Source organism: Sminthopsis crassicaudata, chromosome 4, assembly GCF_048593235.1.
Source record: "Sminthopsis crassicaudata isolate SCR6 chromosome 4, ASM4859323v1, whole genome shotgun sequence".
NCBI classification, from domain to species: Eukaryota; Metazoa; Chordata; class Mammalia; order Dasyuromorphia; family Dasyuridae; genus Sminthopsis; species Sminthopsis crassicaudata.
The window spans coordinates 81,801,595-81,827,779 of record NC_133620.1 but is presented as its reverse complement, the minus strand read 5'-3'; the positions used below and the strand labels follow the sequence as shown (position 1 = coordinate 81,827,779).

General features: G+C 31.3%; 1 protein-coding gene across 5 annotated transcripts in view; it reads left to right on the top strand.

Annotated features, from left to right (window-relative positions):
- BRINP3 (BMP/retinoic acid inducible neural specific 3) overlaps positions 1-26,185 on the top strand; it is a 510,141-nt gene that overhangs the window by 22,246 nt on the left and 461,710 nt on the right. For 4 of the 5 annotated variants that reach the window (XM_074308611.1, XM_074308613.1, XM_074308612.1 and 1 more), the window contains exon 2: positions 2,206-2,491. In XM_074308611.1, the coding sequence (XP_074164712.1) occupies positions 2,256-2,491 (236 nt within the window). In that variant the 5' untranslated portion in view covers positions 2,206-2,255. Of the gene's footprint in view, positions 1-2,205; positions 2,492-26,185 lie in introns of those variants that run through there. The other variant, XM_074308615.1, reaches the window with a different exon arrangement.

The window sequence follows — 26,185 nt, the reverse complement described above, 5'->3', positions numbered from 1 at the left end:
TTCATTTGAGAACTTCCTAAGCCAATGAAATCACAGATTTTGTCTATATATATTATCCTTGAGTGTGTATACATAGGAAGTTATTCTCATATATATTTACATTTAAAACGAACTGGAGAAGGAATGATAAAGGCTTAAATCTGTGATATTTCTTCACTAAACTTTTATCTATTTTCCAACATCTACTTATTCTTTAAAATATTAGCAACAACAAAATCTACAACAATCTTCCCTAATAGAGAAAAAGGAGAAATAAAGAAAAGCAGGAGAAGCCCTCAAAGTGACTTGACCAGGAAGATCCTAGAATTGAAAAGGGGTTGATTGAAAATAAGTTAGAGGATGCATTTTAGAAAAATTCCATTTTATAACTTTTCAGTCAAAATAAGAATAATATATGTATGAGATGTTAGAATAAAAAGAGTCAGGTTTCAATCTCTACTTACTCAAATTTCGAGAACATAAAAGTTTGCTTTACTGATTAATGGCAGATTAGCAAAATTTGACTTCATTTTAAATTAGTGACTTTCTAAGTTCATATAGTTAACATTTTTATTCATAATTATATTCGGTGATACAATACTTTCCCCCTCCCCCTTAGCAAATGGAGCTATTACAGTTTCCTTTATTCTTTTTCCTGCCAAAAAAGGAAAAATATGTTTTATATTAATAGTGAATTTACCATTAAACCATTTGTTTCTGATATGAATGATATTTCAGTTTGGCAGTGGATCTACAATTACAAAATTCTAGAAGAAAAATAAAATCAGTTCAGTATAAATGCTCAATTTTAAACATTTGTGATGTGTTAGTTGTGTCTATATGACACTGCTAAAATGGTGTGTGTGTGTGTGTGTATGTGTGTACATGCATGTGTATGTTCCCTTACATTCTGAAAACCAAATTAAAGGGTGTCAGTTCTTATAACTAAACATTTAGAGAAGTCATTTACTAATATAATCTCAAAATGTTGTTATTTCTCATATAATTTGATATTCTAGTTGCTTCTTGAATAAAGATCTCAATTTTATGGAAGCACTTCTCTTAAAATCTAAAAGGTCTCTAATTTAAACAAAATCCTCAGACTGAACATTCTGAAGCTTTGTGCTTTATTTGAGGAACTTGATAAGTAAAAAATATAATTAAATTCAAATATAATATATGGGGAATATTATGCTTAGAGCATACAAATTACATAAATTGCTTCTTTCATAACCTTATTTGCAACACACTTCAGAAGATGTAAAGCTCTTGCTTGTTTTATTTCTGAGTTGCATAAAAATGATTTTTATGTGTTATTTAGTCTATAAATAATCTGTATTGTCTTCCTTTATGTGTTTGTATATGAATTTTATAAGTATGAATATTTGTATATATGAAATTCAGAAAAATGTATAATATTAAGATAGAGCCATAAATTTAATCATATTATTTTAAGCAAGCAGGACAGAACTAACATTTCTAAAGAAACGTGGGAAGAAAATGTATAGTCATCTATATATGCATGTTCACACATATATATTCATGTTTTGTATTCTTGGTGGAACCCTTCAACATCTAGTAGCTAACCTACTAGTTTTTATATCATGGTTTTCTAAGATGTGGAAATAAGTTTATAGAATATAATTCATTCATTTTTATGGTGAATCCTATCCATCAAATATAAAATGAAAAAGATTTATATTTTACAACATGTAAGAAGCATTTGAGATGAAAGTGTTGGGGAATGTTGTATGAATGTACAAATTTACATTTCATTGTAGTATCCTTGCTAATAAGGAATGATGCATTAAATCTCCATATCATATGAAAAAGTGATGGTGCAAGTGTGCTGAACTGTGAAGAATATTGTAGCATCAAATTCCTTATATCATTATGCAATTCCACATCAATACAATAGGAAGGCTGTTAAGGCTTTTGTTTTTTGATTGATCCACTTTATATCAGTGTTGAGACTGATTATTCTTTTATAGCATGGTGAGTTTGTTTTTTCAATATAAGTGGAAGAAAATGAACAGTTAGGAAAAGTTTCACAATTGTTAAAATAATTATTGTGCACTAAATTTTTTCAAAGCTGCTCTGTCACAAGTTAGTGAGATTGATACTAACTGAAAGTCTAAACAAAAAAGGATTTCTCATTCTTAAGTTAATAGTAAGGAATGATCTGAGGTTCTAAGGGCTAACCAATTGCCTGTGTATTTTGTCTAGGTGTTGAGGGAAAGCTAAGAGAATGAAGGCTCTAAGTACCCTGTGGAAGCATGATATGGCGGTGCAGTGCTGGTGCTGAATTGCTCTCTCTGATGGCTCTATGGGAGTGGATAGCACTGAGTCTTCATTGCTGGGTTTTAGCAGTTGCTGCTGTTTCGGATCAGCATGCCACAAGCCCCTTCGACTGGCTCCTCTCTGATAAGGGACCCTTCCATCGCTCACAGGAATACACAGATTTTGTGGACAGAAGCCGGCAGGGATTTAGCACAAGATACAAGATTTACAGGTATGAAGCAAAGGGAAAGCAATTACAGAGATATCATCCTAGAAGTTGTATATAAATAATGACAGATTTCTTTAAGGGAAAGTTTCAGATGGGGGATTAAATCATATAGTCCTAGAAAAATCATCATTGCTAAATATATGTGTAGTTATACATTGTGTACCACAGGCATGCTTTCTCTTTTAAAAAAATATTTATTGGGAATACAAAGTATTTTGAAAATAAAGTGAATGGCAATGACCACTTGTGCCTCACAAATTTTAGAATGGTCTGCCCCCATTGAGGCTATCTCCCCCCCAAAAATTAAAATTATAAAAGTAAATAGTTATAAATCTGGGAGCTCTGTTTCTCTTTAGTATTAATTCTTTTTAACTTTATACCTTATGCTATGTAAGAACAGCACAAATGGAAAAACTATTCTGAGCTGGTTATTGAAGTATGACTCCTATGATGTTGAAATTGAAACCTCAGCAAGTAAGCCTACACATGACTTCAAAGGCTTTGGTGGGGAAACAGGTAAAGAAAGCTAGTGATCAAGGCTGAGATGAACAAGAAAAGTGATTTTTCACTTTTTAAATTGTTATTTTGCATTTGATTTGGGATATGTTTCAGAAAAGAAGTTAACATTTTCTTGCATTGTTAATTGGTGCTTTTACCTGCCATTTCCCCAAATCCAATCAACCCATAAACTAGAGGAATACACAAGTGGTCATTTGTTTGGATTTCATGGAATAGTAATAGTTGTATGTGAAGATTTGTTTTTAAATCAGTAGATTGCCTAGTTTTTGAATTAAAGTTATAAAATAAGATATAATTAATTTAGAATTGGGACTCTGTGTGTGTGTGTGTGTGTGTGTGTGTGTGTGTGTGTGCCTACCCATGTGGGCATTATATTATTGTAAGAATTACTTTCTGGTTTATGTGCACCAGAGGGCACTATGCTGCAGGTCAATATTTATATAGGATTTTGCACAGCAAATTATCTCAGAAATTCTATTTTGTGGGAAAGACTATATAGAATAAATACCAAATTACAGTCTTTATATACTTGTGCTTCTTTTTTAAAGAAACAATTATTTAAAACTATATCTAGAACATGTGTATATATGCATACCCAATTATCTGTATCTACATCCATTCTATCTATCTATCTATCTATCTATCTATCTATCTATCTATCTATCTATCTATCTATCTATCTTAGTTGAGTCATTCCATAGATTATTGGAAAACAATAAGCTGGTACATTCTTTGTTATTTGTGAATCTGTTTTCAAATGGTTTCTGAGAGCTAACACTTATATTGAGCTTATGGATTATTAAATTTCTTAGTTTTAAACAGTATGTATGTTTCTGTATCCTAGGACTGAATTTTAAAGACCTAATTAAAATAAAGAATGAAATTAATTCAATAGGATTAGTATTAGGAGGGCTGTGATGTTTGTTTTGTTTTGTTGTATATGTATGTATGATTTTATTTATTTATTTATTTATCAGTCATCCAGTTATGCATTTTTAAAATATGAAACAAATTTCTGCTTCATAATATGATGAGTTAGAAAAACAACTAAAATATTTTTGAAGTTCTTTATCAAGGGCATGTTTAGTTAGTATTGAAATCACAATGCAACTATGCTTAGTTGCCAGTGAACCTTCTGTTAAGGACTATTAGAATTAATAATAGGGAAAATGTGGAAAGATTATGATTTCTAAATTTCCAGCATTATTTTATAGAACACTGTCTATTAAAGGACCAGCAGACAATTGAAATATAATCCAAATCTTATTTGCAAACAAAATATTCTTTACTTTCCCCTTGTTTTTAACCCCTCCATTTTTGTAAGTGCATTTTAAAGATCATGATCTTTTGCTGCTCTCTTCAATATAATAGTGTTGTCTATTTCTTAGGCTTACATCATCCCTTCTCTTAGTAATGGCTTAGCACTCACATACAGTATGTCTCCTTAAAGGATCCTGGCAGCTTCACTCATAGTTTCATTCATCTGATGTACTTGACTTTTCTGTGTAGTTAAAATCTTATAAATAAGTTTGATGAATAATCCTTTGTTTTTGTTTTTTGCTTTCCTCTTTCTGGGAGTAGCAAATCTCCCCCCACAAAAACCCCTCAAAACAAACCCCCCAAAATAACCACCACCACCAAAACCCCCAACTGATCAATTTGGACAATGTCTAATTCTAGTTGCTTTAAAATTATCCTACATATATTTAGTTGTGGTTTTGGTGTAGTCTATTTTGCCTGAGGCTCTTTGTAGAATTTACCTTAATTTCATTAAATAATTTCAACATTTTAAAAAATATTTGTTTCCACTCTCTCTCTTTTAACGTTTATTCTTTCTTTTGGCCTTGATTAATTAAGTTCTATAGAGATTATAAATTTTTCAAAGCAATATTTATAAATTGATTTATAATTTATATGGTGCTAGATAAATACTATTATTATTACTGTTTTTGTTGTTTTATTGTTTTGATATTTTTTTGTGACCCATTTTGGGGTTTTCTTCGCAAAGATACTGAAATAGTTTGCCATTTCTTTTTCCAGTTCATTTTAAGGGTGAGGAAACTGAGGCAAACAGGGTTAAGTGACTTCCTCAGTGTCACACAGTTACTCACTCCAAGCCTGGCACTCTATTCTGCTACATATAACTGCCCTTTTGGAATTATTATATGATTTAGGAACTCTCTGTAGTGATATAGATCACAAGTGATTGAAGCTTTCCCATTCTCTATGCCCATGTCATCTCCAAAATTTAAAACAAGACTTCCACGCCTTTTTGGAGGCCATTTTCACTTTTCCCCAAACTTTGCTAGTATACTGGTAAGATCATTTTGGCTGTCCCATTGTTTTCCCTCATTCTAGCCATGTGAGTAGCTCATTGTTCTCTTCCCATCATCCACTCTCTTGATGATGTCTTCAAGCAATATTCTTCTTTGAATATCTTTGTTATATTTTGTAGTCTATTCACACCCACGATTTATGAGTCCTTTGGAAGAAGTTGTGTTCCAGGTAACAATAGAGCTTTGTAACAGTGTTTGTAACAACACTGATAGAATGCTACATTTTAAAAGATGCATCTTTGCTTTCTGTGAAGCTTAACTTAGGTGCTTTATGATTTTTCAAAATTAATAGAAACTACTTCCTTTCATATATTAATTTTTGGACCCAGGTAACTGTTTATCTATCCAATTTGTCTAGTTATATACAATGTCATTCACAAACAAGAGCATCTGGAAATTCTCCCCATTTACAAAGAATCTGTCTTTAACCTAAACACTGTTATGGATTTTCTCCAGTGCCATGATGATCACCTGCCTTGCCTAATATTTATTAGCAGAGGACTACTGAACAGGTTATTTTTATCATGTACTCTAATGAATTGTGAAAGATTTTGAAGTTTGTACTAGAAAGAACTCGTTAAAGCCTATATGTTAACCTTTTGTTCTACTGAATTAAAATCACATTTTAAAAAATTTTTAAAAGCACTATGGAATCTTATATTCTATTTTTCAGGTAATTTTGGAATGGTAAAATTATGGTACATGTTGACTACCAGTTGCAATAACCTTCTTGTTCTCTATAGCTAGACTTTTCAGGGATTCCCTTGTGTTTATGCATAGATGATTGCCATAAAGATTTTATATAGACATATCTGTCAATAGTTGCTGATATTCTATTGGTCACTTTTTCATTAATATGGTTTGTCATTTTCCCATTTGATTTTAGTATCTTCTCCTTACTAAGATACTTTATATTGGTCCTTCACAATTGTATTAATTCTAGCACAGATCTTCTCTATATGTGTTTGGTCCAGTCTAATTTGCTTTTCCTTTCTTGTTCTATTTAGATTTAGTTGTAAGCAACTCTAAAACTGTAATTTAAATTCTAAATCTGGTGGTACCACTTGATAAAAGTTTAAGTTAATAATGTTTTTGTTTTGACAATGTTAAAATGTTTAATTGCAATTTTTTCCTTTTTTTCCTCTTTTCCTCCTTTTTCCTCTAGCCTGTTTTTATCCTTACATGCCCCTGGAAAAGCTTTGCTCAGTTAAATATTTTTCTAAGCTTTCTTTAAACTGTTTTTATCTTCCATTCCTACTTTATGCTTACTGAGATGATACTGCCTACAAATGATACTGTCATATTTTTATAATATTTTACAAATTTATATTTTTATCTTAATATTGCCTTTGGCAATAATTTTTTTTTCTTTTTGGTCACACTCAAGAATTTTTTTGTTTAAGTTGCCTTCTGAGTTAACTTGCATTGCATTCATTAAACTCCTAGATATAATTATTTTATGAATGTATTATATCAAAATATATATTCTGAATTTCTGATATATTTTGAATTCTCAAATGTATGACACAATTATTTTATATTTGATTCCTAATTGAATAAATTGTTATTACTTTGCTATTGATTTATGAACTTCTAAGAAGCATAAATAGGAAGTTAATATTTGTTCCATTTGAATACACTTTGAATGAAAAAGCAGTTATTTTTCTTTTTGTAAATTAAATTTTATTTTTTACCCAAACAATGCTCAGCCTTCTTTCTCTCTAACTTCCTCCTCATCCCCAATTGAAAAGAAAAGAAAAACAAGAGCTATGTTACAAAAATGTATAATCAGGTTAAAAAAATTCCTGTGTTGACCATGTCCTACTAGTTTTCTCTTAATCTACACTCTCAATCCATCATTTTTCTCTCTCTGAAGATGAAGAGTATATTTCATTTTGTGTCCTCTGGATTTATGGTTTATCATTGCATTGGTTAGTTTCCAAATCTTCCAAAGATGTATGTGTTTATAGTTTTGTTGTTACTGTATAATTTTTTCTCCTAGTTTTTGGTAACTCCACTTTGCATCAATTCATTATATCATTTCATGTAGTACAATAGTATCCCATCATAGTGGCATGCCATAAATTGTTTAGTTGTACCTTATTGATTATCACTCCCTCAGGGTTTGGATTTTTAGCCTTAATTCCTTGACTTTACAAAAATAGCTGCTCTAAATATTTTTGCATATACTTTGCATTTGTTTTGCATAGCACAAATCCTTTTCTTAACAGTTTCTTTTGTTCTCCTTTTTTTTCTTTTCCTTTTCCTTCATGTTTTCTTGTTGAGTGAAATAGCTTTCTGTTTGTGCATTGTCCCCTTATTTAATCAGTTCAGATGACATTGAGGTTCAAGTATTACCCTCACCTACTATGCTGTCTCTTCTTCCTTTCTTGTATAGATTTCTCCCATGAGAGAATTCCTCCTTCTATTCTCCCATCCAGTGTATCTTTCTTCCCCTTCTTTTCCATTATTTAAAAAAACACAGAAAAACATTTCAGAATCACTCCCAATCCCTCTATATCCAGTTAGGCTCCTTATGTGACCTCCTGATGTTGATAATTTTGACATATGTATCATTTCCCCATATTAGAATGTAAACAATTTAATACTTAAAACTTTATTATTATTCGTTTATCTTTTTATATTGTACTTGACTCTAGTGCTTGTATTTCAAGATTTGCAGTTATGACTTCTTATCAGGAATTCTTGGAAGTCCTTTGGTTTAGTTAAAAAAAAATCTATTTTTCCTTCTGTAAAATTATACTTAGAGCACTTAGAGTAGTGGATAGAGTGTTGAGCTTTTTTTTTTTTTTTTTTCTGAGTTCAAATTTGATCTCTGATATTTTATTAGCTGTACAATCTTGATCAAGTCCCTTAAGACTGTTTGTCTCAAAGTCCTCATTTTAATATGAGTTGGAGAAAGAAATGGCAAACCATTCCAAATGGAGTCAAGAAGAGTCAGTCACTGACTGAGACTATTAAGCAGTCCCCATGACAAAGGATTATACTAATTTTGGGGGAAGGTAAATTAATATTGATTAGATTTGTCTATTCTTTTCCTGGAACATTATATTATAAGCATTCTACTCCTTTAGGGGAGGGGGGGACAGGGATAGCTACTATAGCTTGTATGATCCTGACAGTTGCTTTTTAGTTCTTAAATTGTTTTAGGATGCTTACAGTATTTTAGTTAAAATGTTCCTCAGAGTTTTTCTTTGGGGATTTCTTTCTATGTGGCTGATGAATTCTTTTGAATCCTCCTTTGCTGTCTAGTTTTAAGATATCTGATCAATATTATTTTAAAATTTTCTTGAAATATGATTTTCAAAGCTTTTTTATTTTTTTTTTTTTTGGTCATGACATTCAAGTCTAGTGATTGTTAAATTACAGTATCTCTCTTCTATCAGTTTTTCAGATAAGTTGTTTTTACTTTGAGATACCATACATTTTCTTTTTCTTGATATTATTTTAATATTTTAAATAAAAATATATAATACTTTTCATTGTCTCCTGGAAGTATTAGCTTTTATTTGATCTATTCTAATTTAGGAAGAGTTTGTTGCTTGGTTGAGATTTTTTTTGCATTATTTCAGATGATAATTTCCTTTCCAATTCTTTCTTCTATTACTCACATTTCTTTTATATTATTTTTCTTCTAGTACTCTTAAAATTTATTAATTTTTTAAACTCTTGAGAAAATGACTCTTGTCTCCTTTCTTCCACGAATACTTATTGAAAATATATCCAAGCTGTGTTTTTCTTCTTTTCTTAGTCAGTCTCACCTTCTGATTTTGTGTATTGTGTCCTGTCCCTGTTACCATTATATTATTTTCGGTTGAGCTTCTTTGTTTGTTTAATTATAAGCTCATGGCTCTTCTGAAGAGAATGTCCTACTGTTCTTGTATTTTCTTAGAGTATTGAATGATGTATTATTCTTGGAACCTGAAATATTTCAGCATCCAAAATGGTCTAATACAGAGAAAAGTCTGATTTCTGCCATCCTGGTATGAGTTCTGCATGTTTTTACCCTTACTTTTAGTTTGGGCCACCTTTTTACAGTTTAAGTTCCAGGAAACTAATGAACCCAATCCCTATCAGCCCATTAGAATTCTGGTTAGAGTACATAGATCTGCAGGATCCCCTTTTATATGAGATTCCTACTCTTGTTTAGCTACATGTCTCAGACTTTACTAAAAACTGGAACTGACATTCCTCTTAGTTCTTTCGGTCACAGTCACAGAGCTGCTTCTTGCCTCTAGACTTCTTTTTAAATTTTATTTTATTGTATTGTTTTCTTTTTTGCTGGTTAAACATGTACATTAAAAAAATACACATTTCTTTAAGAATCATGTTGGGAGAGAAAAATCAGCACAAAAGGGAAAAATCACTAGACAAAAAAAAGAAGAGGAAAAAGAAAAAAATAAACTTAGCATGTGTTGATTGATGGGTATCTACTCATTTTCCAGTTCTTTGCCACCACAAAAAGAGCTGCTACAAACAAACACTTTTGCACATGTTGGTCCTTTTCCCTTCTTTATGATTTCCTTATAGTACAGACCTAGTAGAGTATCAAAGAGTATATACAGTTTGATAACCCTTTGGGCTCCAGAATGGTTGGATCAGTTCACAACTCTACTAACAGTGCTTTAGTAACCCAGTTTACCCAATCCCCTCCAACATTTATAATTATCTTTTCCTGTTATCTCAGCAACTCTGAGAGGTTTGTAGTGGTTCCTCAGAGTTGTTAATGAACTTCTTTCTTGTTCAGAAGAAATGCTTATCATCATTTTCCACATATGCTTAGGGGGACCATAGCTGCTATTTATCCTGGAACATTATCCCTGGATCCAAGCCCTTCCACAGTTGTGGATCTGTGACACAAATTATGGGGTGACCAATAATGCTGCTATTGGGCACCTATTCCTATACTCTGCACAACTCTACACTCCATTTGAGAGCTTTTCCTGCCTTAATGCACACACAGCCTGTCCTCCTATCTCCTCCCACTTGTTCTTGGATAGATTTTATCCTCAGTGCCCTCATTTCTTGCTGAGTGTCTTCTTTTGGTGAACTTATCTGGGGAAAAATGACTCAGTATGATGTTTTTTCTTTAAATTTTCTGTAAGGACTTAGTCTGCTATATTTTTAGATCTGTTTGGAGCAGGTGTGTGGAGTGGCTATACAGACTATCATTCCATCATTTTGATTTTCCCCCAGGGGCTTTTTCAATATAATAATATAATATATAATGAAGCATACACCCTGAAGCTAATTTAAGTTTTAACTTTCTAATAAGATATTTTTGGAAAACATATGATGATGTGCATTTACTAAATTTTGTTTAACTACACTTGTCTTAGTTCTTCTGCACTTATGATCTCCTTTTCCCTGTTTCAAAATAGAACATCAACATATTCATCATTTCATACTATATTTTCTCTTGCAATCAAATACCTATAAAAGTATACAGTGTGACATAATGTGACAATGTGATTAATTTCTTAATTTGTAAGGAATTACCAATATTAGGTAGATAATGTGACTTGTATTTGAATATTAATGATACATATTTTATAATAGCTTTTCCTTTTTCCAAATACATGAAAAGATAGATTTCAGCATTCAAATTTTGTGTTCCAATCTTGGCAAAATCTTGTGTTATAACTTTTTTCCCTTTCTCCCTCCTCTCTGTCCTCCCCTAGACATCAAGCAATCTATTATAGTTTAAACATGTGAAATTCTTCTAAACATATTTTCATATTTGTTATGGTGCACAAGAAAAATCAGATCAAAATGAAAAGCAAACATGAGAAAGGAAAAAAAAGCAAGCAAAACAAACACCATCACCACAAAAAAACATTGAAAATACTGTGCTTTGATCCACATTCAGTCTCTCTAGTTCTCACTGTGGATGTGAATGGCTCTTTCTAACACCAGTCTATTAAAACTGCTTTGAAACACCTCATTGTTGAAAAGAGCCAAGTTCATCACACTTGATCATCACACAATCTTGTTGCTATGTGCAGTGTTCTCTTTATACTACTTACTTTGCTTACTAAATAATGCATATTTTATACAGTTCAGTGTTACTGCAAACATTATACAGATCATAATCCACTTATGCTCTCTTATTTTGTGATTGTTCCTTGTCTTGCCAAAATGGCAGCTATGTTGTTGGGGTGGTTATTTTTCTTTTCTTATTTTTTTTTCAATCAAGTAAAGGCCCTTTCCTATCTCTGTCACAAATTACATGGATTTTAAAGAGACATGGATAATTCATCTATTATCCTTTATTTTAAGGCATGACTTGCAAAATATACATCTTAAATGATATGTTTTATGTCAGTTCTCACATACAAGTCACTTTGATCAATATGCTATAATCTGCTTAAAACAAGCATATGTCTGTCTTTTATAATCTGTGTTCATATATAAAGTTTAATTCAGAGCCTTGTTGAGGTGCTTATGATAATCCAAATAATCTAAGATATATAGAAATTTTGTAGAAAAAAATAGAATGGAAAATCCATTAAACTTAAATGGAAATTCATTCTTTAGTCAGTGGATAGATTATTAAATTCTCATAGAAATGAAATCATTTATGATATTAAAGTGTTGGTTCTTAAATTGGTTGCTTTTCTTACTACTTTTATTTTTCATTGATAAATTCTATATGATTCATCACAGATATTCAATATTTTCACCCCTTAATAGTGGAATTTTAGAAGACTAAATAAATTGTGTTTATTTTAGCATCTAAAACAAAAAAAAATTTCCATGTTTCCTCTACTTGTCTTAGTAAGAATTTTGATCTTCATTATCTTAGATCAATGAACTTATCAGTGAAGTAGTTAAAATTTCAGAAGCTAAATTTTATTTGTTGCCTTCCTAATTATTGTGTGTGCTTCCTAATTATTAAATTAAATTTTAAAGGGAACAATTTCAGTAGTTCAGTTTGTATAAATGGAAGTTCAAAGTCACAAGTGAGTCCCTCTGCTATGAGTAGTTTTTACTCTTTTGTATATAGAATATGGCACAATGTAAATAAAATTGCCTTCAAATTAATATTGTATTAGATTTTGCCATTTAAGAAAGTATTATTTAAATGAATTATATTTATTCTTTAATTTAAAAAATCATGTTTGCCAACTATATTTCACAGGATTGAATGAAAGTTATCTTTACTACTGAAATATAAATATAAAATAATTGCTTCTTTTAAAAAAATAACAAAGGTGTTCTCCTTTGATTTTATATTACCTCTATTTCTAAGCACCCCCTCCTGCCACTTACAGAAAAAAAAAATCTTCCCTTTCACAAAGGAGAGAGAGAGAAACAGAGTGATAGAAAGAGGCAGAGAAAAAGAAAAGAGAAGAGAAAATAGAACAGAAATAAACAACAGAACAGGAAAATGTTAATTATTATAAAATAGTTACTGTATCACTTTCTTTTAAACTCTGATTCCCTGGGAGAGAGACACCTTAAAAATTATTTTTTTTTCTAAATTAATTCAAATCATTAAAAAAAAAGGGAAAAAAACTAATTTTGACATCTCTTAGAAATACTAAATAAAAATCATTCATTCTTTTTGCATATGTTCTTTTTTTAAAGTATATAGATAGCCAAATCTTACTAAGAAAATAATGGAGGCACTGTATGGTAGGAAAATAATTTCTTTTGAAACCAGAATATGGATTCTAATCCTGGTTTTAAATGTTCTAATGCATGATTTTGAGGTAGAATTTTAGCATAGATGTCTGGTTTAAGTGACTGAGTGGAAAATGGATTTTCATCAATGTGTTTGTCATGACATGACATAGTCATGACATAGACATGAATAGTACATGTTGTTCATTAGTTGGTATGTAGTTTGGATCCAAAGCAATTAAAGAGATCTTTAGATGGTGCAGGTTGCTTCCTTTAGTACACCTCTATTAAAGGAGCTTGCAAATTTATCTTTTTAGTAGTCAAGAAAGCTTTTAGAGTTGTGTCCCTATTCTAAATCTAACTAGTAAGATTCAGGATGGGTCAAGTTCTGATGTTAGTTTCCCATAGAACTGGGAGTGGGGCCCACAATGATGATTAAAGCCCTGTGGCAAGATCACCAAATTTTTCATTGCTTCACTGCTTTCTATGTAGAGATATGCTTGATTCTTAGAATTTTATAGCTGAAAATTTTATCCTTTCTTCAGAGACTATAAATGAATTGTTATTGCTTGCTATAGAATATATATTCCTATATACATTTGATTAATAACTAATATCTTTCCCCCCTCTCTTATAAATTTGTATATTGGGAGGTTATTCCTCCACCTCAATGGAATCTGAGTTAGCATCTATATTTGGAGTTCTAATATGAGGGCAAGAACATAGGTACAATCCAAGACCTGATTCTTTTCCTTCAAAATGCAACTGATTGATTTGCTGTCTCTTTTACAATATTCCCTCTTTTTAACTTCTCCTGTGCTATACTAACTTTTATTATAGTTATTTGTGTGAGCTTTACCTTTCAGCTATTTAAAAAAAAATCCCTGGTAAATTTCTGCTCAGGAGATATTCTTTAAACCTTATTGGCACTGGCATGTCATATCCACAAAGTGAGTTGAGCTATAATTCCCCTCAGGGTTCTGTGGAATCTTGAAGCTGGTCTTCTAGTTGGACTACCTTTCTTCCAAGATTATCATGATATCAATTTATATCAGTTAGTCACCTAGCTTAATTAGTTTTTAGTAAGGTATATTTTAAAATGGTATAGTAAAAATAGCAAAATATTGTGATACACTTTCCTAAAAGCAAATATTGATTCCAGGAAAAAGTGGGCTTAAGTTTAGAGTGCATATGGAATGACTATAATTCACAATCATAAAAAATCCATTTTTTTCCATATTGTGCTACCATGAGATTTTCTTTATGCAGCTTTTCTGAGGCATATTGTAGTATATCAAAGCTAACTTTCCCTAGCTTCACTTTATCTTTACCTATGATTATAGTTACCTTCTCAGCTTTTCCATTGACATTGCTAGGATGATTATTGGAAATCCCAAATCTGCAGTTCTGCAAAGGACACAAGATCATTCTCTGGTCAAGGGAGTGGCACATGAATGGGTAGGAAATAGAAAAGTTCTTTTATTTTTACTTCACTTTATTGTTCTCCCATCCAAGCATTCCCTCTTAGGTGTTTGGTGGGGGCAGACTCTACCAATTTCTAGCCAATTTCAACTGGTATCTGTCCAAAAGGGCTGTAAATTGAGAACTTACAAGTCATGAATGAATTTCTTCTATCACTCCAAAGACATCTCCTGTGTAATATCATACATTTCATTCAATGGCTTTCAAGGATTTTTTGAACTTAGTTTAATGTCTTTTATTGATTGTTTCAATAGAGATGTTCTCACTTCACAAAGGAAGGTTATTTTAAGTGGAGTAATTGAGTCATTAGAATCCAGGCTTGTTTCACACTTAATTCATGACCTCTGATTTATTCAGTTTTCCAGTGAAATGCTGCCCCCCTTACAATTTTGTCCAAAGCTCCCATTATAATTTATCACATATTAATTCTTTATATTGTAAGAACATTTAGAAAACCGTGAAGTCTGGAAATCACTAAAATCTAATTTTATTCTATGGACCCATATCCTAGCAAAGAAAGGTATGTTACCCAAGTCCTACACTATTCTATAAATATCAATTTAGCCAAACATTTATTTGTTAAATTATCTCAATTACTACAAAATGTAGCTTCTACAATCTGTGTTTTTTGGTGAAAGGAGCAATTTTATTTTTATAAATCTTCTTAATTACTGCTACAGTATATTATAACATAGATTCAACTATTAATGGGGATACTTGGATATAGCAATTTAATCATTGGTCATCTATCAATATTTATGTATTTAATATGTACTACTTTTCCTAAATGATTTTATTAGGAATGTTTTCTTATACAATATCTTAAAGTGTTGTTGGTTTTTCTCTCCTGATTGTCTCTTTTTGCTTCATTTTGCCATCACTTTTTCAGTAATCTTCCTTTCTCTTCCATATCTGCTGTTTTCTCTCTTTTAGCTTTTCCCCCCTCTTCTTATGTTTGTTCAAGCTTAGAGAAACCAACTAAAACATTAAGTTACCAATTGATTAAAAAAAAAAAAAAACAACCTACTTTCTACTAAGAGAAAAGCCTCATGGCTAATATGTTTCCCAAGAATTCTGACAGTAATTTTTTTGAATTTTTTTGAAAATGAGGGAAAAGAAAGATGGCCAGGAGGCAGATTCAGTGTTTTTTTTTTTTTAAATTGGTTTGTTTCATCCATTTTAAAGGTAATAAATGATTTCAAACTAGGAGATATTAAAGAGTTTTGTGAACTGCTGGAATTCAGAAAAATATCTTAAAACCCTCCACAAAAATAAGTTTTTCCTCTTATTTCCTACTTTTCAATTGGTCTGAAAAAAACCAAAAAGAACAAAATGGTGATTCACAGGAGGAGAAAGTTATTGTCCTAGTGCCAATTTTTATTTTTCACACGTCTGACAGCAACACGAAATATATGATTTTTCATTTTTTCAATTTTCTTTTTTTCTTTTTTGACTTTTGAATTTCACACTTTAAAATAAAAAAGGCCTTTAATTCCTGAATACTTGTGACATATGCTATCTCTTTATATATTTGGGTTTGAAAAACCAATAAATGTGTGTGTTATAATCTGGTCTTTGAACACAAGATTTCCTCTTTTAAATACATTCCCCGTTCTTAATAACCCACTCGGCCATATTCTAAAGTGTTCCAGAAAGTTCTATACACCTTACTTATTCAACTAGCCCTTCCTAGTCATTTTCTGCACCTTTCCTCTTTGCTTATTAGAGATAAAAATCAGTCCCAAACATGAAATTAAGAATTAACACTTTCTTCTCCCTATCATAAAATTGTCTGAGAGGAATAACAAAATATGTTGTGGGGAAAGGAGTAGTTCTTGAAGAGCTGTTTATATTGTAGACTTGCCTATAATACTTCAGGAGTTTTGTAGAATAGGCAGATCCCTCAAGGGACTCACATTCTAATGAGAGAGACAACATGGAATGAAACAAAACAAAACTTTGTATTAACAACATATGTACAAGATTTTTTAAAATGGCAAGGGAAGGGAAGCTACAATCCTCATAGTAGCATTCAGGAAGAGCTTGAAAGATTATTATTATTTTTTAAAATAGAAAGTGGAATTTTAGATGAGACTTGAACCAGAGAAGGAAGAAGGTAAAGATGAGGATGAAAAACGGTGCAGTTTGGGGAGATAGCCAGTGAAAATGCTGGGTCAGATGTAATGTCTTCTAGAAGGAACAGTAAAGATAGTGTCATTGGAACTATAGACTATGTGGAAGGGATGTGCTCAATAATTAATGTCCTTTATAAAATATAAGTTGTAATCGAAAACAGACTTATACAGTGTTTTTTTTAAACATTAACAGGTTTTTTTTAAGTGGTCATACTTCCATATGTAATTTTGCTACTTAAAGTTAATTCATTTCTCACTTCAAGAATGGATCTTCAATTTTCACATAGAGTTTGTTGCTTTAGAATAAAAAATAAAAAAAAAAAACTTCAGGATTTAGTTAATGCAAATTAGGTTGGATTCAATTCAGGCTTGGATTATTGGTATCATATTTCTACCAAGTGATCATCTCTTGCTGAGCAAACTACATAGCACCTTGCACAGAGTAGGCATTTAATGAATGATGATTTGGGAATGCAGTTGTCTCATTTTTTTGACTGTTCTTCTAAGGAAGTCTTTTCTTATAGTGACCTTCTTCTCTGTATATTTCACCCATGGTTTTTAGTCTTAAAAGGTCAGGCAGAATCAGTCCAATTCCTTTTCCTTCTATTAATCTTTCATATACTTGACAACTATAAACCTGTCACTCTAAAATCTTTTTTTTTCTTCCCTAGAGGCTAAATTTTCCCTTTCTGTGCCCTTCAGGTCTGCTATTATTATCATATTCTTCCCTGTTCTAATACATGTCATTGTGTTTTCAATTAGTCTGTCAGAAATTACTTTCTGCTCAAAAAAAATTTATGAATAAGATGTTGTTTTATCCTTACATCTCTCCCTTATTAGCAGATTTAAAGCAATGTGCCTATTCTATTTCTTGTTATTAAAGCTCTATTTAACATAGACATCTTATGCCTCTATTTAATATAGATGTTTACTCATTAAGTGATTAAAATCTAGATTTACATTGAATATTAAAAATTGCCCTTTAAAAATTTCCAGTTAGAATTTACATCTGTTAAAACAAAAAGTAAATCATGCTATTAAAATAATTTAATGTCTTTACAAAAAGCCATGAGCATACTTCTATTATAAATATGTATTTGTATAAAGTTTCTTCTTTGATATAAGATGTTCATCTTGAAAACCTAGGACTTAAGAAATAAAGAATTGTGACCCAAGTTATGAACAAAAACTTTGCTTTAAAAAGATGAGCATGTAAGATTCTTCTCTTTGAAGAGGCAAATCAAATTATACATCAATGTCTTATCATTCATGCTACTACTCTAGTTCAGGCCCTTGTTATAGCTTGACAGGATAATGCAAGCGCCTCCTAATATAATCTTCCCAAACCGAACATATGTTGAAAATATATTATCATGTAGTATGCACTATTTTTAGTAGCAAACTTTTTGTCTTATTTTTTAAAAGAACTATATTCTTTAACAGGATATACTGTAAAGCACAATTGTTTTTAAAAATTACTATCGAGGGGCTGTTAGGTGATTCAGTGGATAGAGCACTGGCTCTGGAGTCAGGAAGACCTGAATTCAAATTCAACCTTTGACACCTGGTATTTACTAGCTCTGTGACCCTAGGCAAATCATTTAACCCCAATTGCTTTGGCCCCCCCCAAATTACTATTGAAATATTTCACCACTAGTTAATGCTGACTTGAGAAGTGTGATACATATGATGCAAAAATATTTGGTTTTGATATTATTAAAATATTTAATGGTGACAAAAGTAAAATATGAACATACAATAATTTATTGATATGAGTTTATGTGACATTTAAGTGGTTTAAATATGATTTTATAAATGGAATGTTATAGCTCTGGAAATGAGGAAAACTGAATTCTAGTCAAGGAAATGAGGAAACCTGAGTTCTAGTCAAGGCTATCCCATTTACTCCCTAGATGACCTTAGATAAATCATTTATTCATTAAAAGTAACAGCTCTTGCACACACACACATACACACACACATACACACATATCTATGGATAGATGATCCTATAATGTATCTTATGAGGAGCATCTAATTTAACCTCACTAAATCCTTGTGATGAAAATACTGCAAGTATTATACCCTTTTAAAGAGCATAGATACTCACTCATGTTCACAGAGGTTGTTACTTAAACAACTCTGAATATATGGTAGAGGTTGGACCTCACCTTGTCCTAATGTTTGTCACATGACACCTCCCTGCCTCAAACTGACTTTTGTAGATTTTAGGTACTTCATCTGTTTTGTAGGTTGACCTAGAATATTCCTAAGAACATCTCCAGCTTTATTGTTCTATGAAAGCAAATGTTTTGATGCATGTTTTTTTTTAATGACATAACACCAATTTATGCTATTGTGTGTCCTGCTTTCCCCTATTCTCAGATTCATAAGTATACTTTTTCTTGTCATGAAAACCAAAAAGAAATAGGAGTGTTAAGGGGTGTAGACTCTTTTTCTTTAGAATTTTCCTTTTTTGCTTTAACAATGTTGATTTTGTAATTTTATGTGTTTTATTCAGACTATACTGTGTTCTGGACAAATATCTAATTCCCTTCACCTATCCCCTCTCTACCACCTCCTCCCCAAGAAGGGTTATAAGCATATTTACGTATGTGACTGTGTTTATCTAGATTGCTTGGGATTGATATATTAAAAAAAAAGCTTGGGATATCTTTTATGAATTTATAAAATTCTCCTCTCAGAGATAAAAATAACTGAAAACATTGGTTGGTCGTTAGAGCTGACTAAAAAAGTTATCATATCCTTTATTTATTTTTGATGATTTAAATATTGTCAATTTACTTGTGTTGAATATGCTTCCCTATAATCTTCATGTTTATTATTTCTTTTAATGCAATTATATTCCACACAGATGAACATAATACAAAATAATGTTTTGAGTTTCAAGGGATTCCAGAAAAAGGAAATATTACTATATACAGGAGCAAAAATTGGAAGGCTTATAGAGAATGGTTTTTAAAATAAACTTTAAAAAATAGTTAGAAAATTTTGAAGAGGATGTGGAAGGAACCTATAGGAATAGGGGGAAGAGGAAGAAAAATCGTAGAGGTGGTAAAGGGAAAATAATAATTGTAGACAAATAGTTTTGTCTAGAAAGAGAACAGGGAATATGGATAGAAGCAATATGAGAAAAAACAGAAAGGTAAGATAGTACTAAATTATGGAGAACAAATGAATCACTGAAGATATTTTGAGCATAGTTATAACATGACCAAATTTATGCACAAGGAAGATTATCCTGGAAGTACCATTAGTTGAAAGGATCATGGAATTCAGAAGACCAGTTGGTAGGCTCTTAGATGAGTCCAATCAAATTACAAGGACCTGCTACAGGGCATTAAAGTTGGCAATAGATAAGATCAATGAAAGAGATATTTTAGAAGTACAATCAACAAAACTTGATAATCTGTATGTGAGAAGTTGAGTTTTTCTGGTTTTCTCTCTATCATCCATTACTGTGGTATTATTTGTTAAACTATCAATAATCATTTATTAAGTACCTGTGTTTGTCAGTCACTATACAAGATCTTAGATTTGTTATAAAAAAAAAAATGAAACAGTCTTCAAGGATCTTAAATTGCCCTGAGGAATACAATTATTTTCCCAGAATAAGTAAATGCAAAATATTTGTAGGGGAATATAACTTAATCTGAGCATTGAAGGCAGCTGAGCATTCTAAAAGGTACAAGGAAGAAAAGATAGCATTGTAGGCAGGTGCTTACAATCTGTAGGAAGGTGCTGAAGTCGAAAACAATGTTATTGTAGAAATAGCAAGAAAGTCAGTGTGCACCCTCCACACTGAACTTTCCAAGTTCTACCACTTAATAACCATCTAAATTATAAGAAAGGTTTTCTCTCTCTTTAGCTAAACTTTTTACCAACCTTAATTCATTCTCTGTAGTTGAAATGTAGTTCATGGATTTCTTTACATGAATTTTACATGAATGTATTTTAAATCAAGTCTTCCTAAACTTTTTCCATTTGTGACTCCTTGTAGTCTGAGAAATGTTTATACCATTCTGGATATATAGGTAAATATAAAATGAGTTTACAAATCAATTATTTACTGATAATAAATTATAAAGGAATGCATTGTAAAACAATTTGGGATCAATATAAAACTTTATCATTTATTAAAGATGAAAGCTAATTTCTTAGATTATTACTATTATTCATACATAATTTTATAGATAGATGTACTAGTTTATTTTTATATAAATAATTAAACATTAATGGAATATTTGATACCTTTTACTATTGCCAAAATTTTTATATTCCCTACATTTAGTTTTGCAACCCCTATATCGAGTCACAACACATAATTTAAGAAGTTTTCTTTTAAATTATAATACTATTCTTCTACTGGTCATAGAAATGGGAGAAAAAAATCATTTATATAAGTGTTAAGGTCTTCAATTTGCTTGCCCATAACCTTGTGAACCTTAACACTGACTTCTGGGTTCATTCTGTCAATAAAATTTTTGCCTATGTAAATCAGTAAGAATGATTACCAGTTTTAATTTCTGACAAATTTTAAAAGATTCTGTCATGTTCTGGGTACATGTTTTGAGGCTAAAGCAAGTCAGATTTCTCTGTTGGGAAGGAAATAGAATAATCATAAATTACACTATAGTTGCCAACATGGCAGATTAGATAAATATTTGTGCTTCTGACAGAATAATCTTTACTATGATTCACACATTTTAAAAAAAGCAGGTAGAAGCTTCATTAAACTATAATTGTTATTCCTAAAATTCACATGGAAAATGTTATAAAAGTACTATAATAAGTTGGTATTTTTTGCCAAATAAGAATAATCTTGGTGAGATATAATTGGATTTAATTTGCTTTTACATTAATGGAAATACAGCTAAATGACTCAGGATCTTCTGATGTAAAATATATTTAATTCAATATTTATATAATGGCATATCACATGAAGTGCTACATTTGCAGTTAGGAAGAAGTAAGTTCATATCTAAGACCTCAGTTCACATTCTGATTCAGATACTTAATAACTGTTTTATCCTGAGCAAGTAAATGAACCTCTTTCATCTTCTTCATTTATAAACTGGGTATAATATTGAACATGTATTGGTCAACCTGCCACATGGGGGGGGGAAGGAGAGGAAAAATTAGAATAAAAAGTTTGGCAGTTGTTAATGTTATAAAATTACCCATGCATATATCTGGTAAATGAAAACTAATGTAAAAAAATAAAATGGGTATAATAGTAACACAGTTATTGTGAGGATCACATAAAATACTAATAAATAGCATTTTGCAAACTTTTGTGGTATGTTAATGCCAATTATTATTGTTTTAATTGTTACTGTCAGCATAATAATAGTTGTCTTTTATTAAAACCAAATTCTCTATATTTTTTCTCTTGTAACAAAAGTAGTTTATTTTTTGATTGAAGATATTATTTCCATTATCTGTTTTTTGAAAAATTTCATCTTTCTATAATTCAATAGAATTTTTATATTTATTCAGACTTTATAATTTATGGAGCTCTTCCCTTTGTGTATACTGATTCTAGATTTAGGTTTTTGGTATTATTTCATTTTCAAATATAATACAAGGTATTTACGTATCTGAAGTAGTATTTTAAAATTAGTCTAGGAAGCTAGAAATTTTGTGTTGAAAAGTAAGAGAGTTTAGGTGATGATAGGCATCTTACATTTTTGTCTTCCAATAAAGTTAATGTTAGGAAGACAGCATGGCTAGGCAAAAATGCTGGGATTTGAGGTAAAGAACCTTGATATTAAAAATTCTGGCTCAGCTATCGAATAAGACTCAAAATCAGAGCAGATGAAATTCAGGGAATTGTCTACACAGATGTTTCCTGGCATTATTGCTACCTGTGTGACATTTTCTAGTATACTAATATCTTTCTTTGTCTTTGAGAAAGACAGGAATGGGCTATGGTTATTTTTTAGGTCCTTTCTATTTCTTAATTCAAGTAAAATTATAAATTGTTCGATGAATAAATTCAAAATTTCAAAACATTTGCTTTGCTTTTGAAACATTGGCCATCCAATAAATTTGATAACTTAAGTGAAATGGATGACTTTCTCCAAAAATATAGGCTCCCTAGATTAACAGAGGAGGAGATAAATTGCTTAAATAGTCCCATTTCAGAAAAAGAAATAGAACAAGCTATTAATCAACTCCCCAGGAAAAAATCCCCAGGGCCAGATGGATTCACATGTGAATTCTACCAAACATTTAAAGAACAATTAGCCCCAATGTTATATAAATTATTTGAAAAAATAGGGGATGAAGGAGTCCTACCAAACTCCTTTTATGACACAGACATGGTACTGATACCTAAACCTGGTAGATCGAAAACTGAGAAAGAAAATTATAGACCAATCTCCTTAATGAATATTGATGCTAAAATCTTAAATAAGATATTAGCAAAAAGACTTCAGAAAATCATCTCCAAGATAATACACTATGATCAAGTAGGATTTATTCCAGGAATGCAGGGCTGGTTTAATATTAGGAAAACTATTAATATAATTGACCATATTAATAATCAAATTAATAAGAACCATATGATCATCTCAATAGATGCAGAAAAAGCATTTGACAAAATCCAACATCCATTCCTACTAAAAACTCTTGAGAGTATAGGAATAAATGGATTATTCCTTAGAATAATCAGGAGTATATATTTAAGACCGTCAGTAAGCATAATATGCAATAGAAATAAACTGCAACCTTTCCCAGTAAGATCAGGAGTGAAACAAGGTTGCCCACTATCACCATTACTATTCAATATAGTACTAGAAACGCTAGCCTCGGCAATAAGAGCCGAGAAAGAGATTCAAGGAATTAGAGTAGGAAATGAGGAAATCAAACTATCACTTTTTGCAGATGACATGATGGTATACTTAGAGAACCCCAAAGACTCTGCTAAAAAGCTACTAGAAATAATTCAAAATTTCAGCAAAGTGGCAGGATACAAAATAAATCCACATAAATCCTCGGCATTTTTATATATCACTAACAAAATGCAACAGCAAGAGATACAAAGAGAAATTCCATTCCAAACAAATGTTGAGAGTATAAAGTATTTGGGAATCCATCTACCAAAGAAAAGTCAGGAATTATATGAGAAAAATTACAAAACACTTGCCACAAAAATAAAATCAGATTTAAATAATTGGAAAGACATTCAGTGCTCTTGGATAGGCCGAGCGAATATAATAAAGATGACAATACTCCCCAAACTAATCTATTAATTTAGTGCTATACCAATCAGACTCTCAAGAAACTATTTTAATGACCTAGAAAAAATAACAACAAAATTCATATGGAAGAATAAAAGGTCAAGAATTGCAAGGGAACTAATGAAAAAAAACTCAGAGGAAGGTGGTCTAAGTGTACCTGATCTAAAGCTATATTATATAGCAGCAGTCACCAAAACCATTTGGTATTGGCTACGAAATAGACCGGTAGATCAGTGGAACAGATTAGATACAAAGGACAAAAAAGGATACATCTATAGCAATCTAATCTTTGACAAACCCAAAGATTCCAACATTAGGGATAAAAATTCATTATTCGGAAAAAACTGTTGGGAAAACTGGAAATTAGTATGGCAGAAATTAGATATGGATCCACACTTAACACCATATACCAAGATAAGATCAAAATGGGTCCATGATTTAGGCATAAAGAGGGAGATAATAAATAGATTAGAGGAACAGAGGATAATCTACCTCTCAGACTTGTGGAGGAGGAAGGAATTTATGACCAGAGGAGAACTAGAGATCATTATTGATCACAAAATAGAAGATTTTGATTACATCAAACTAAAAAGTTTCTGTACAAATAATACTAATGCAAACAAGATTAGAAGGGAAGTAACAAATTGGGAAAATATTTTTAAAAACAAAGGTTCTGACAAAGGTCTCATTTCCAAAATATATAGAGAACTGACCCAAATTTATAAGAAACCGAACCATTCTCCAATTGATAAATGGTCAAAGGATATGAACAGACAATTCTCAGAGGAAGAAATTGAAACTATATCCACTCACATGAAAGAGTGTTCCAAATCACTACTGATCAGAGAAATGCAAATTAAGACCACTCTGAGATACCACTACACACCTGTCAGATTGGCTAAGATGACAGGAACAAATAATGACAAATGTTGGAGGGGATGTGGGGAAACTGGGACACTAATACATTGCTGGTGGAGTTGTGAAAGAATCCAGCCATTCTGGAGAGCAATCTGGAATTATGCCCAAAAAGTTATCAAACTGTGCATACCCTTTGACCCAGCAGCGCTACTACTGGGATTATATCCCAAAGAAATACTAAAGAGCGGAAAGAGACATATATGTGCCAAAATGTTTGTGGCAGCTCTTTTTGTTGTAGCTAGAAACTGGAGGATGAATGGATGTCCATCAGTTGGAGAATGGTTGGGTAAATTGTGGTATATGAAGGTTATGGAATATTATTGCTCGGTAAGAAATGACCAGCAGGAGGAATATAGAGAGGCCTGGAGAGACTTAAATCAACTGATGCTGAGTGAAATGAGCAGAACCAGAAGATCACTGTACACTTCAACAACAATGCTGTATGAGGATGTATTCTGATGGAAGTGGAAATCTTCAACATAAAGAAGATCCAACTCACTTCCAGTTGATCAATGATGGACAGAGGTAGCTGCACCCAGAGAAGAAACACTGGGAGGGGAATGAAAATTGTTAGCACTAATATCTGTCTGCCCAGGTTGCATGTACCTTCGGATTCTAATGTTTATTGTGCAACAAGAAAGTGATATTCGCACACATGTATTGTACCTAGACTATATTGTAACACATGTAAAATGTATGGTATTGCCTGTCGTCGGGGGGAGGGAATAGAGGGAGGGGGGGTAAATTGGAAAAATGAATACAAGGGATAATATTATAAAATATATATATATATATAAAAAAAAAAAAAAAAAAGATGTGTGCTATAAACCCTAATAAAAATTAGGAAAACAGGTTTTTAGAAGATAGCTTCATGTAATCTAGTACTCTATTCCACTGATTTCTTTTAATGTTAATTTATATTTTACTTAAAATATTCTTCGCTAGACTACTGTAAACAAATTCATGGAGGGTAAAGACTTTTCATGTATTCATTTTTACAAATTTGTGATATCACTGAGGAAATTAAAATTATTCTGTGTTCAAAAAAAAAAAAAAAAAAAAAAAAAAGAAACATTGGCCATCTTAAAGAAAGTCCTTAAATTCACTTTGAATTTAGTAGAACTCATTAAACTGAATATTTACATCTTTTTTTCTATCCTCTTTCTTCCTTTTTAAATTATTGGTAACTTAGGCATTAAAACTTATAATGAAATAAACTATGCTATTGATAACATTTTAAAATGTAGGCATTATAAAATCGTATTTCTATTTATTTGTTTCAATAAATAGAGAATTTATTCAATGTTCACTTCATAAATGTGTCCTTGGCTCAGTGGATAAAGGACAGGGTCTAGTCAGGAAATTAGAAAGATCTGAGTTCAAATGTGATCTACC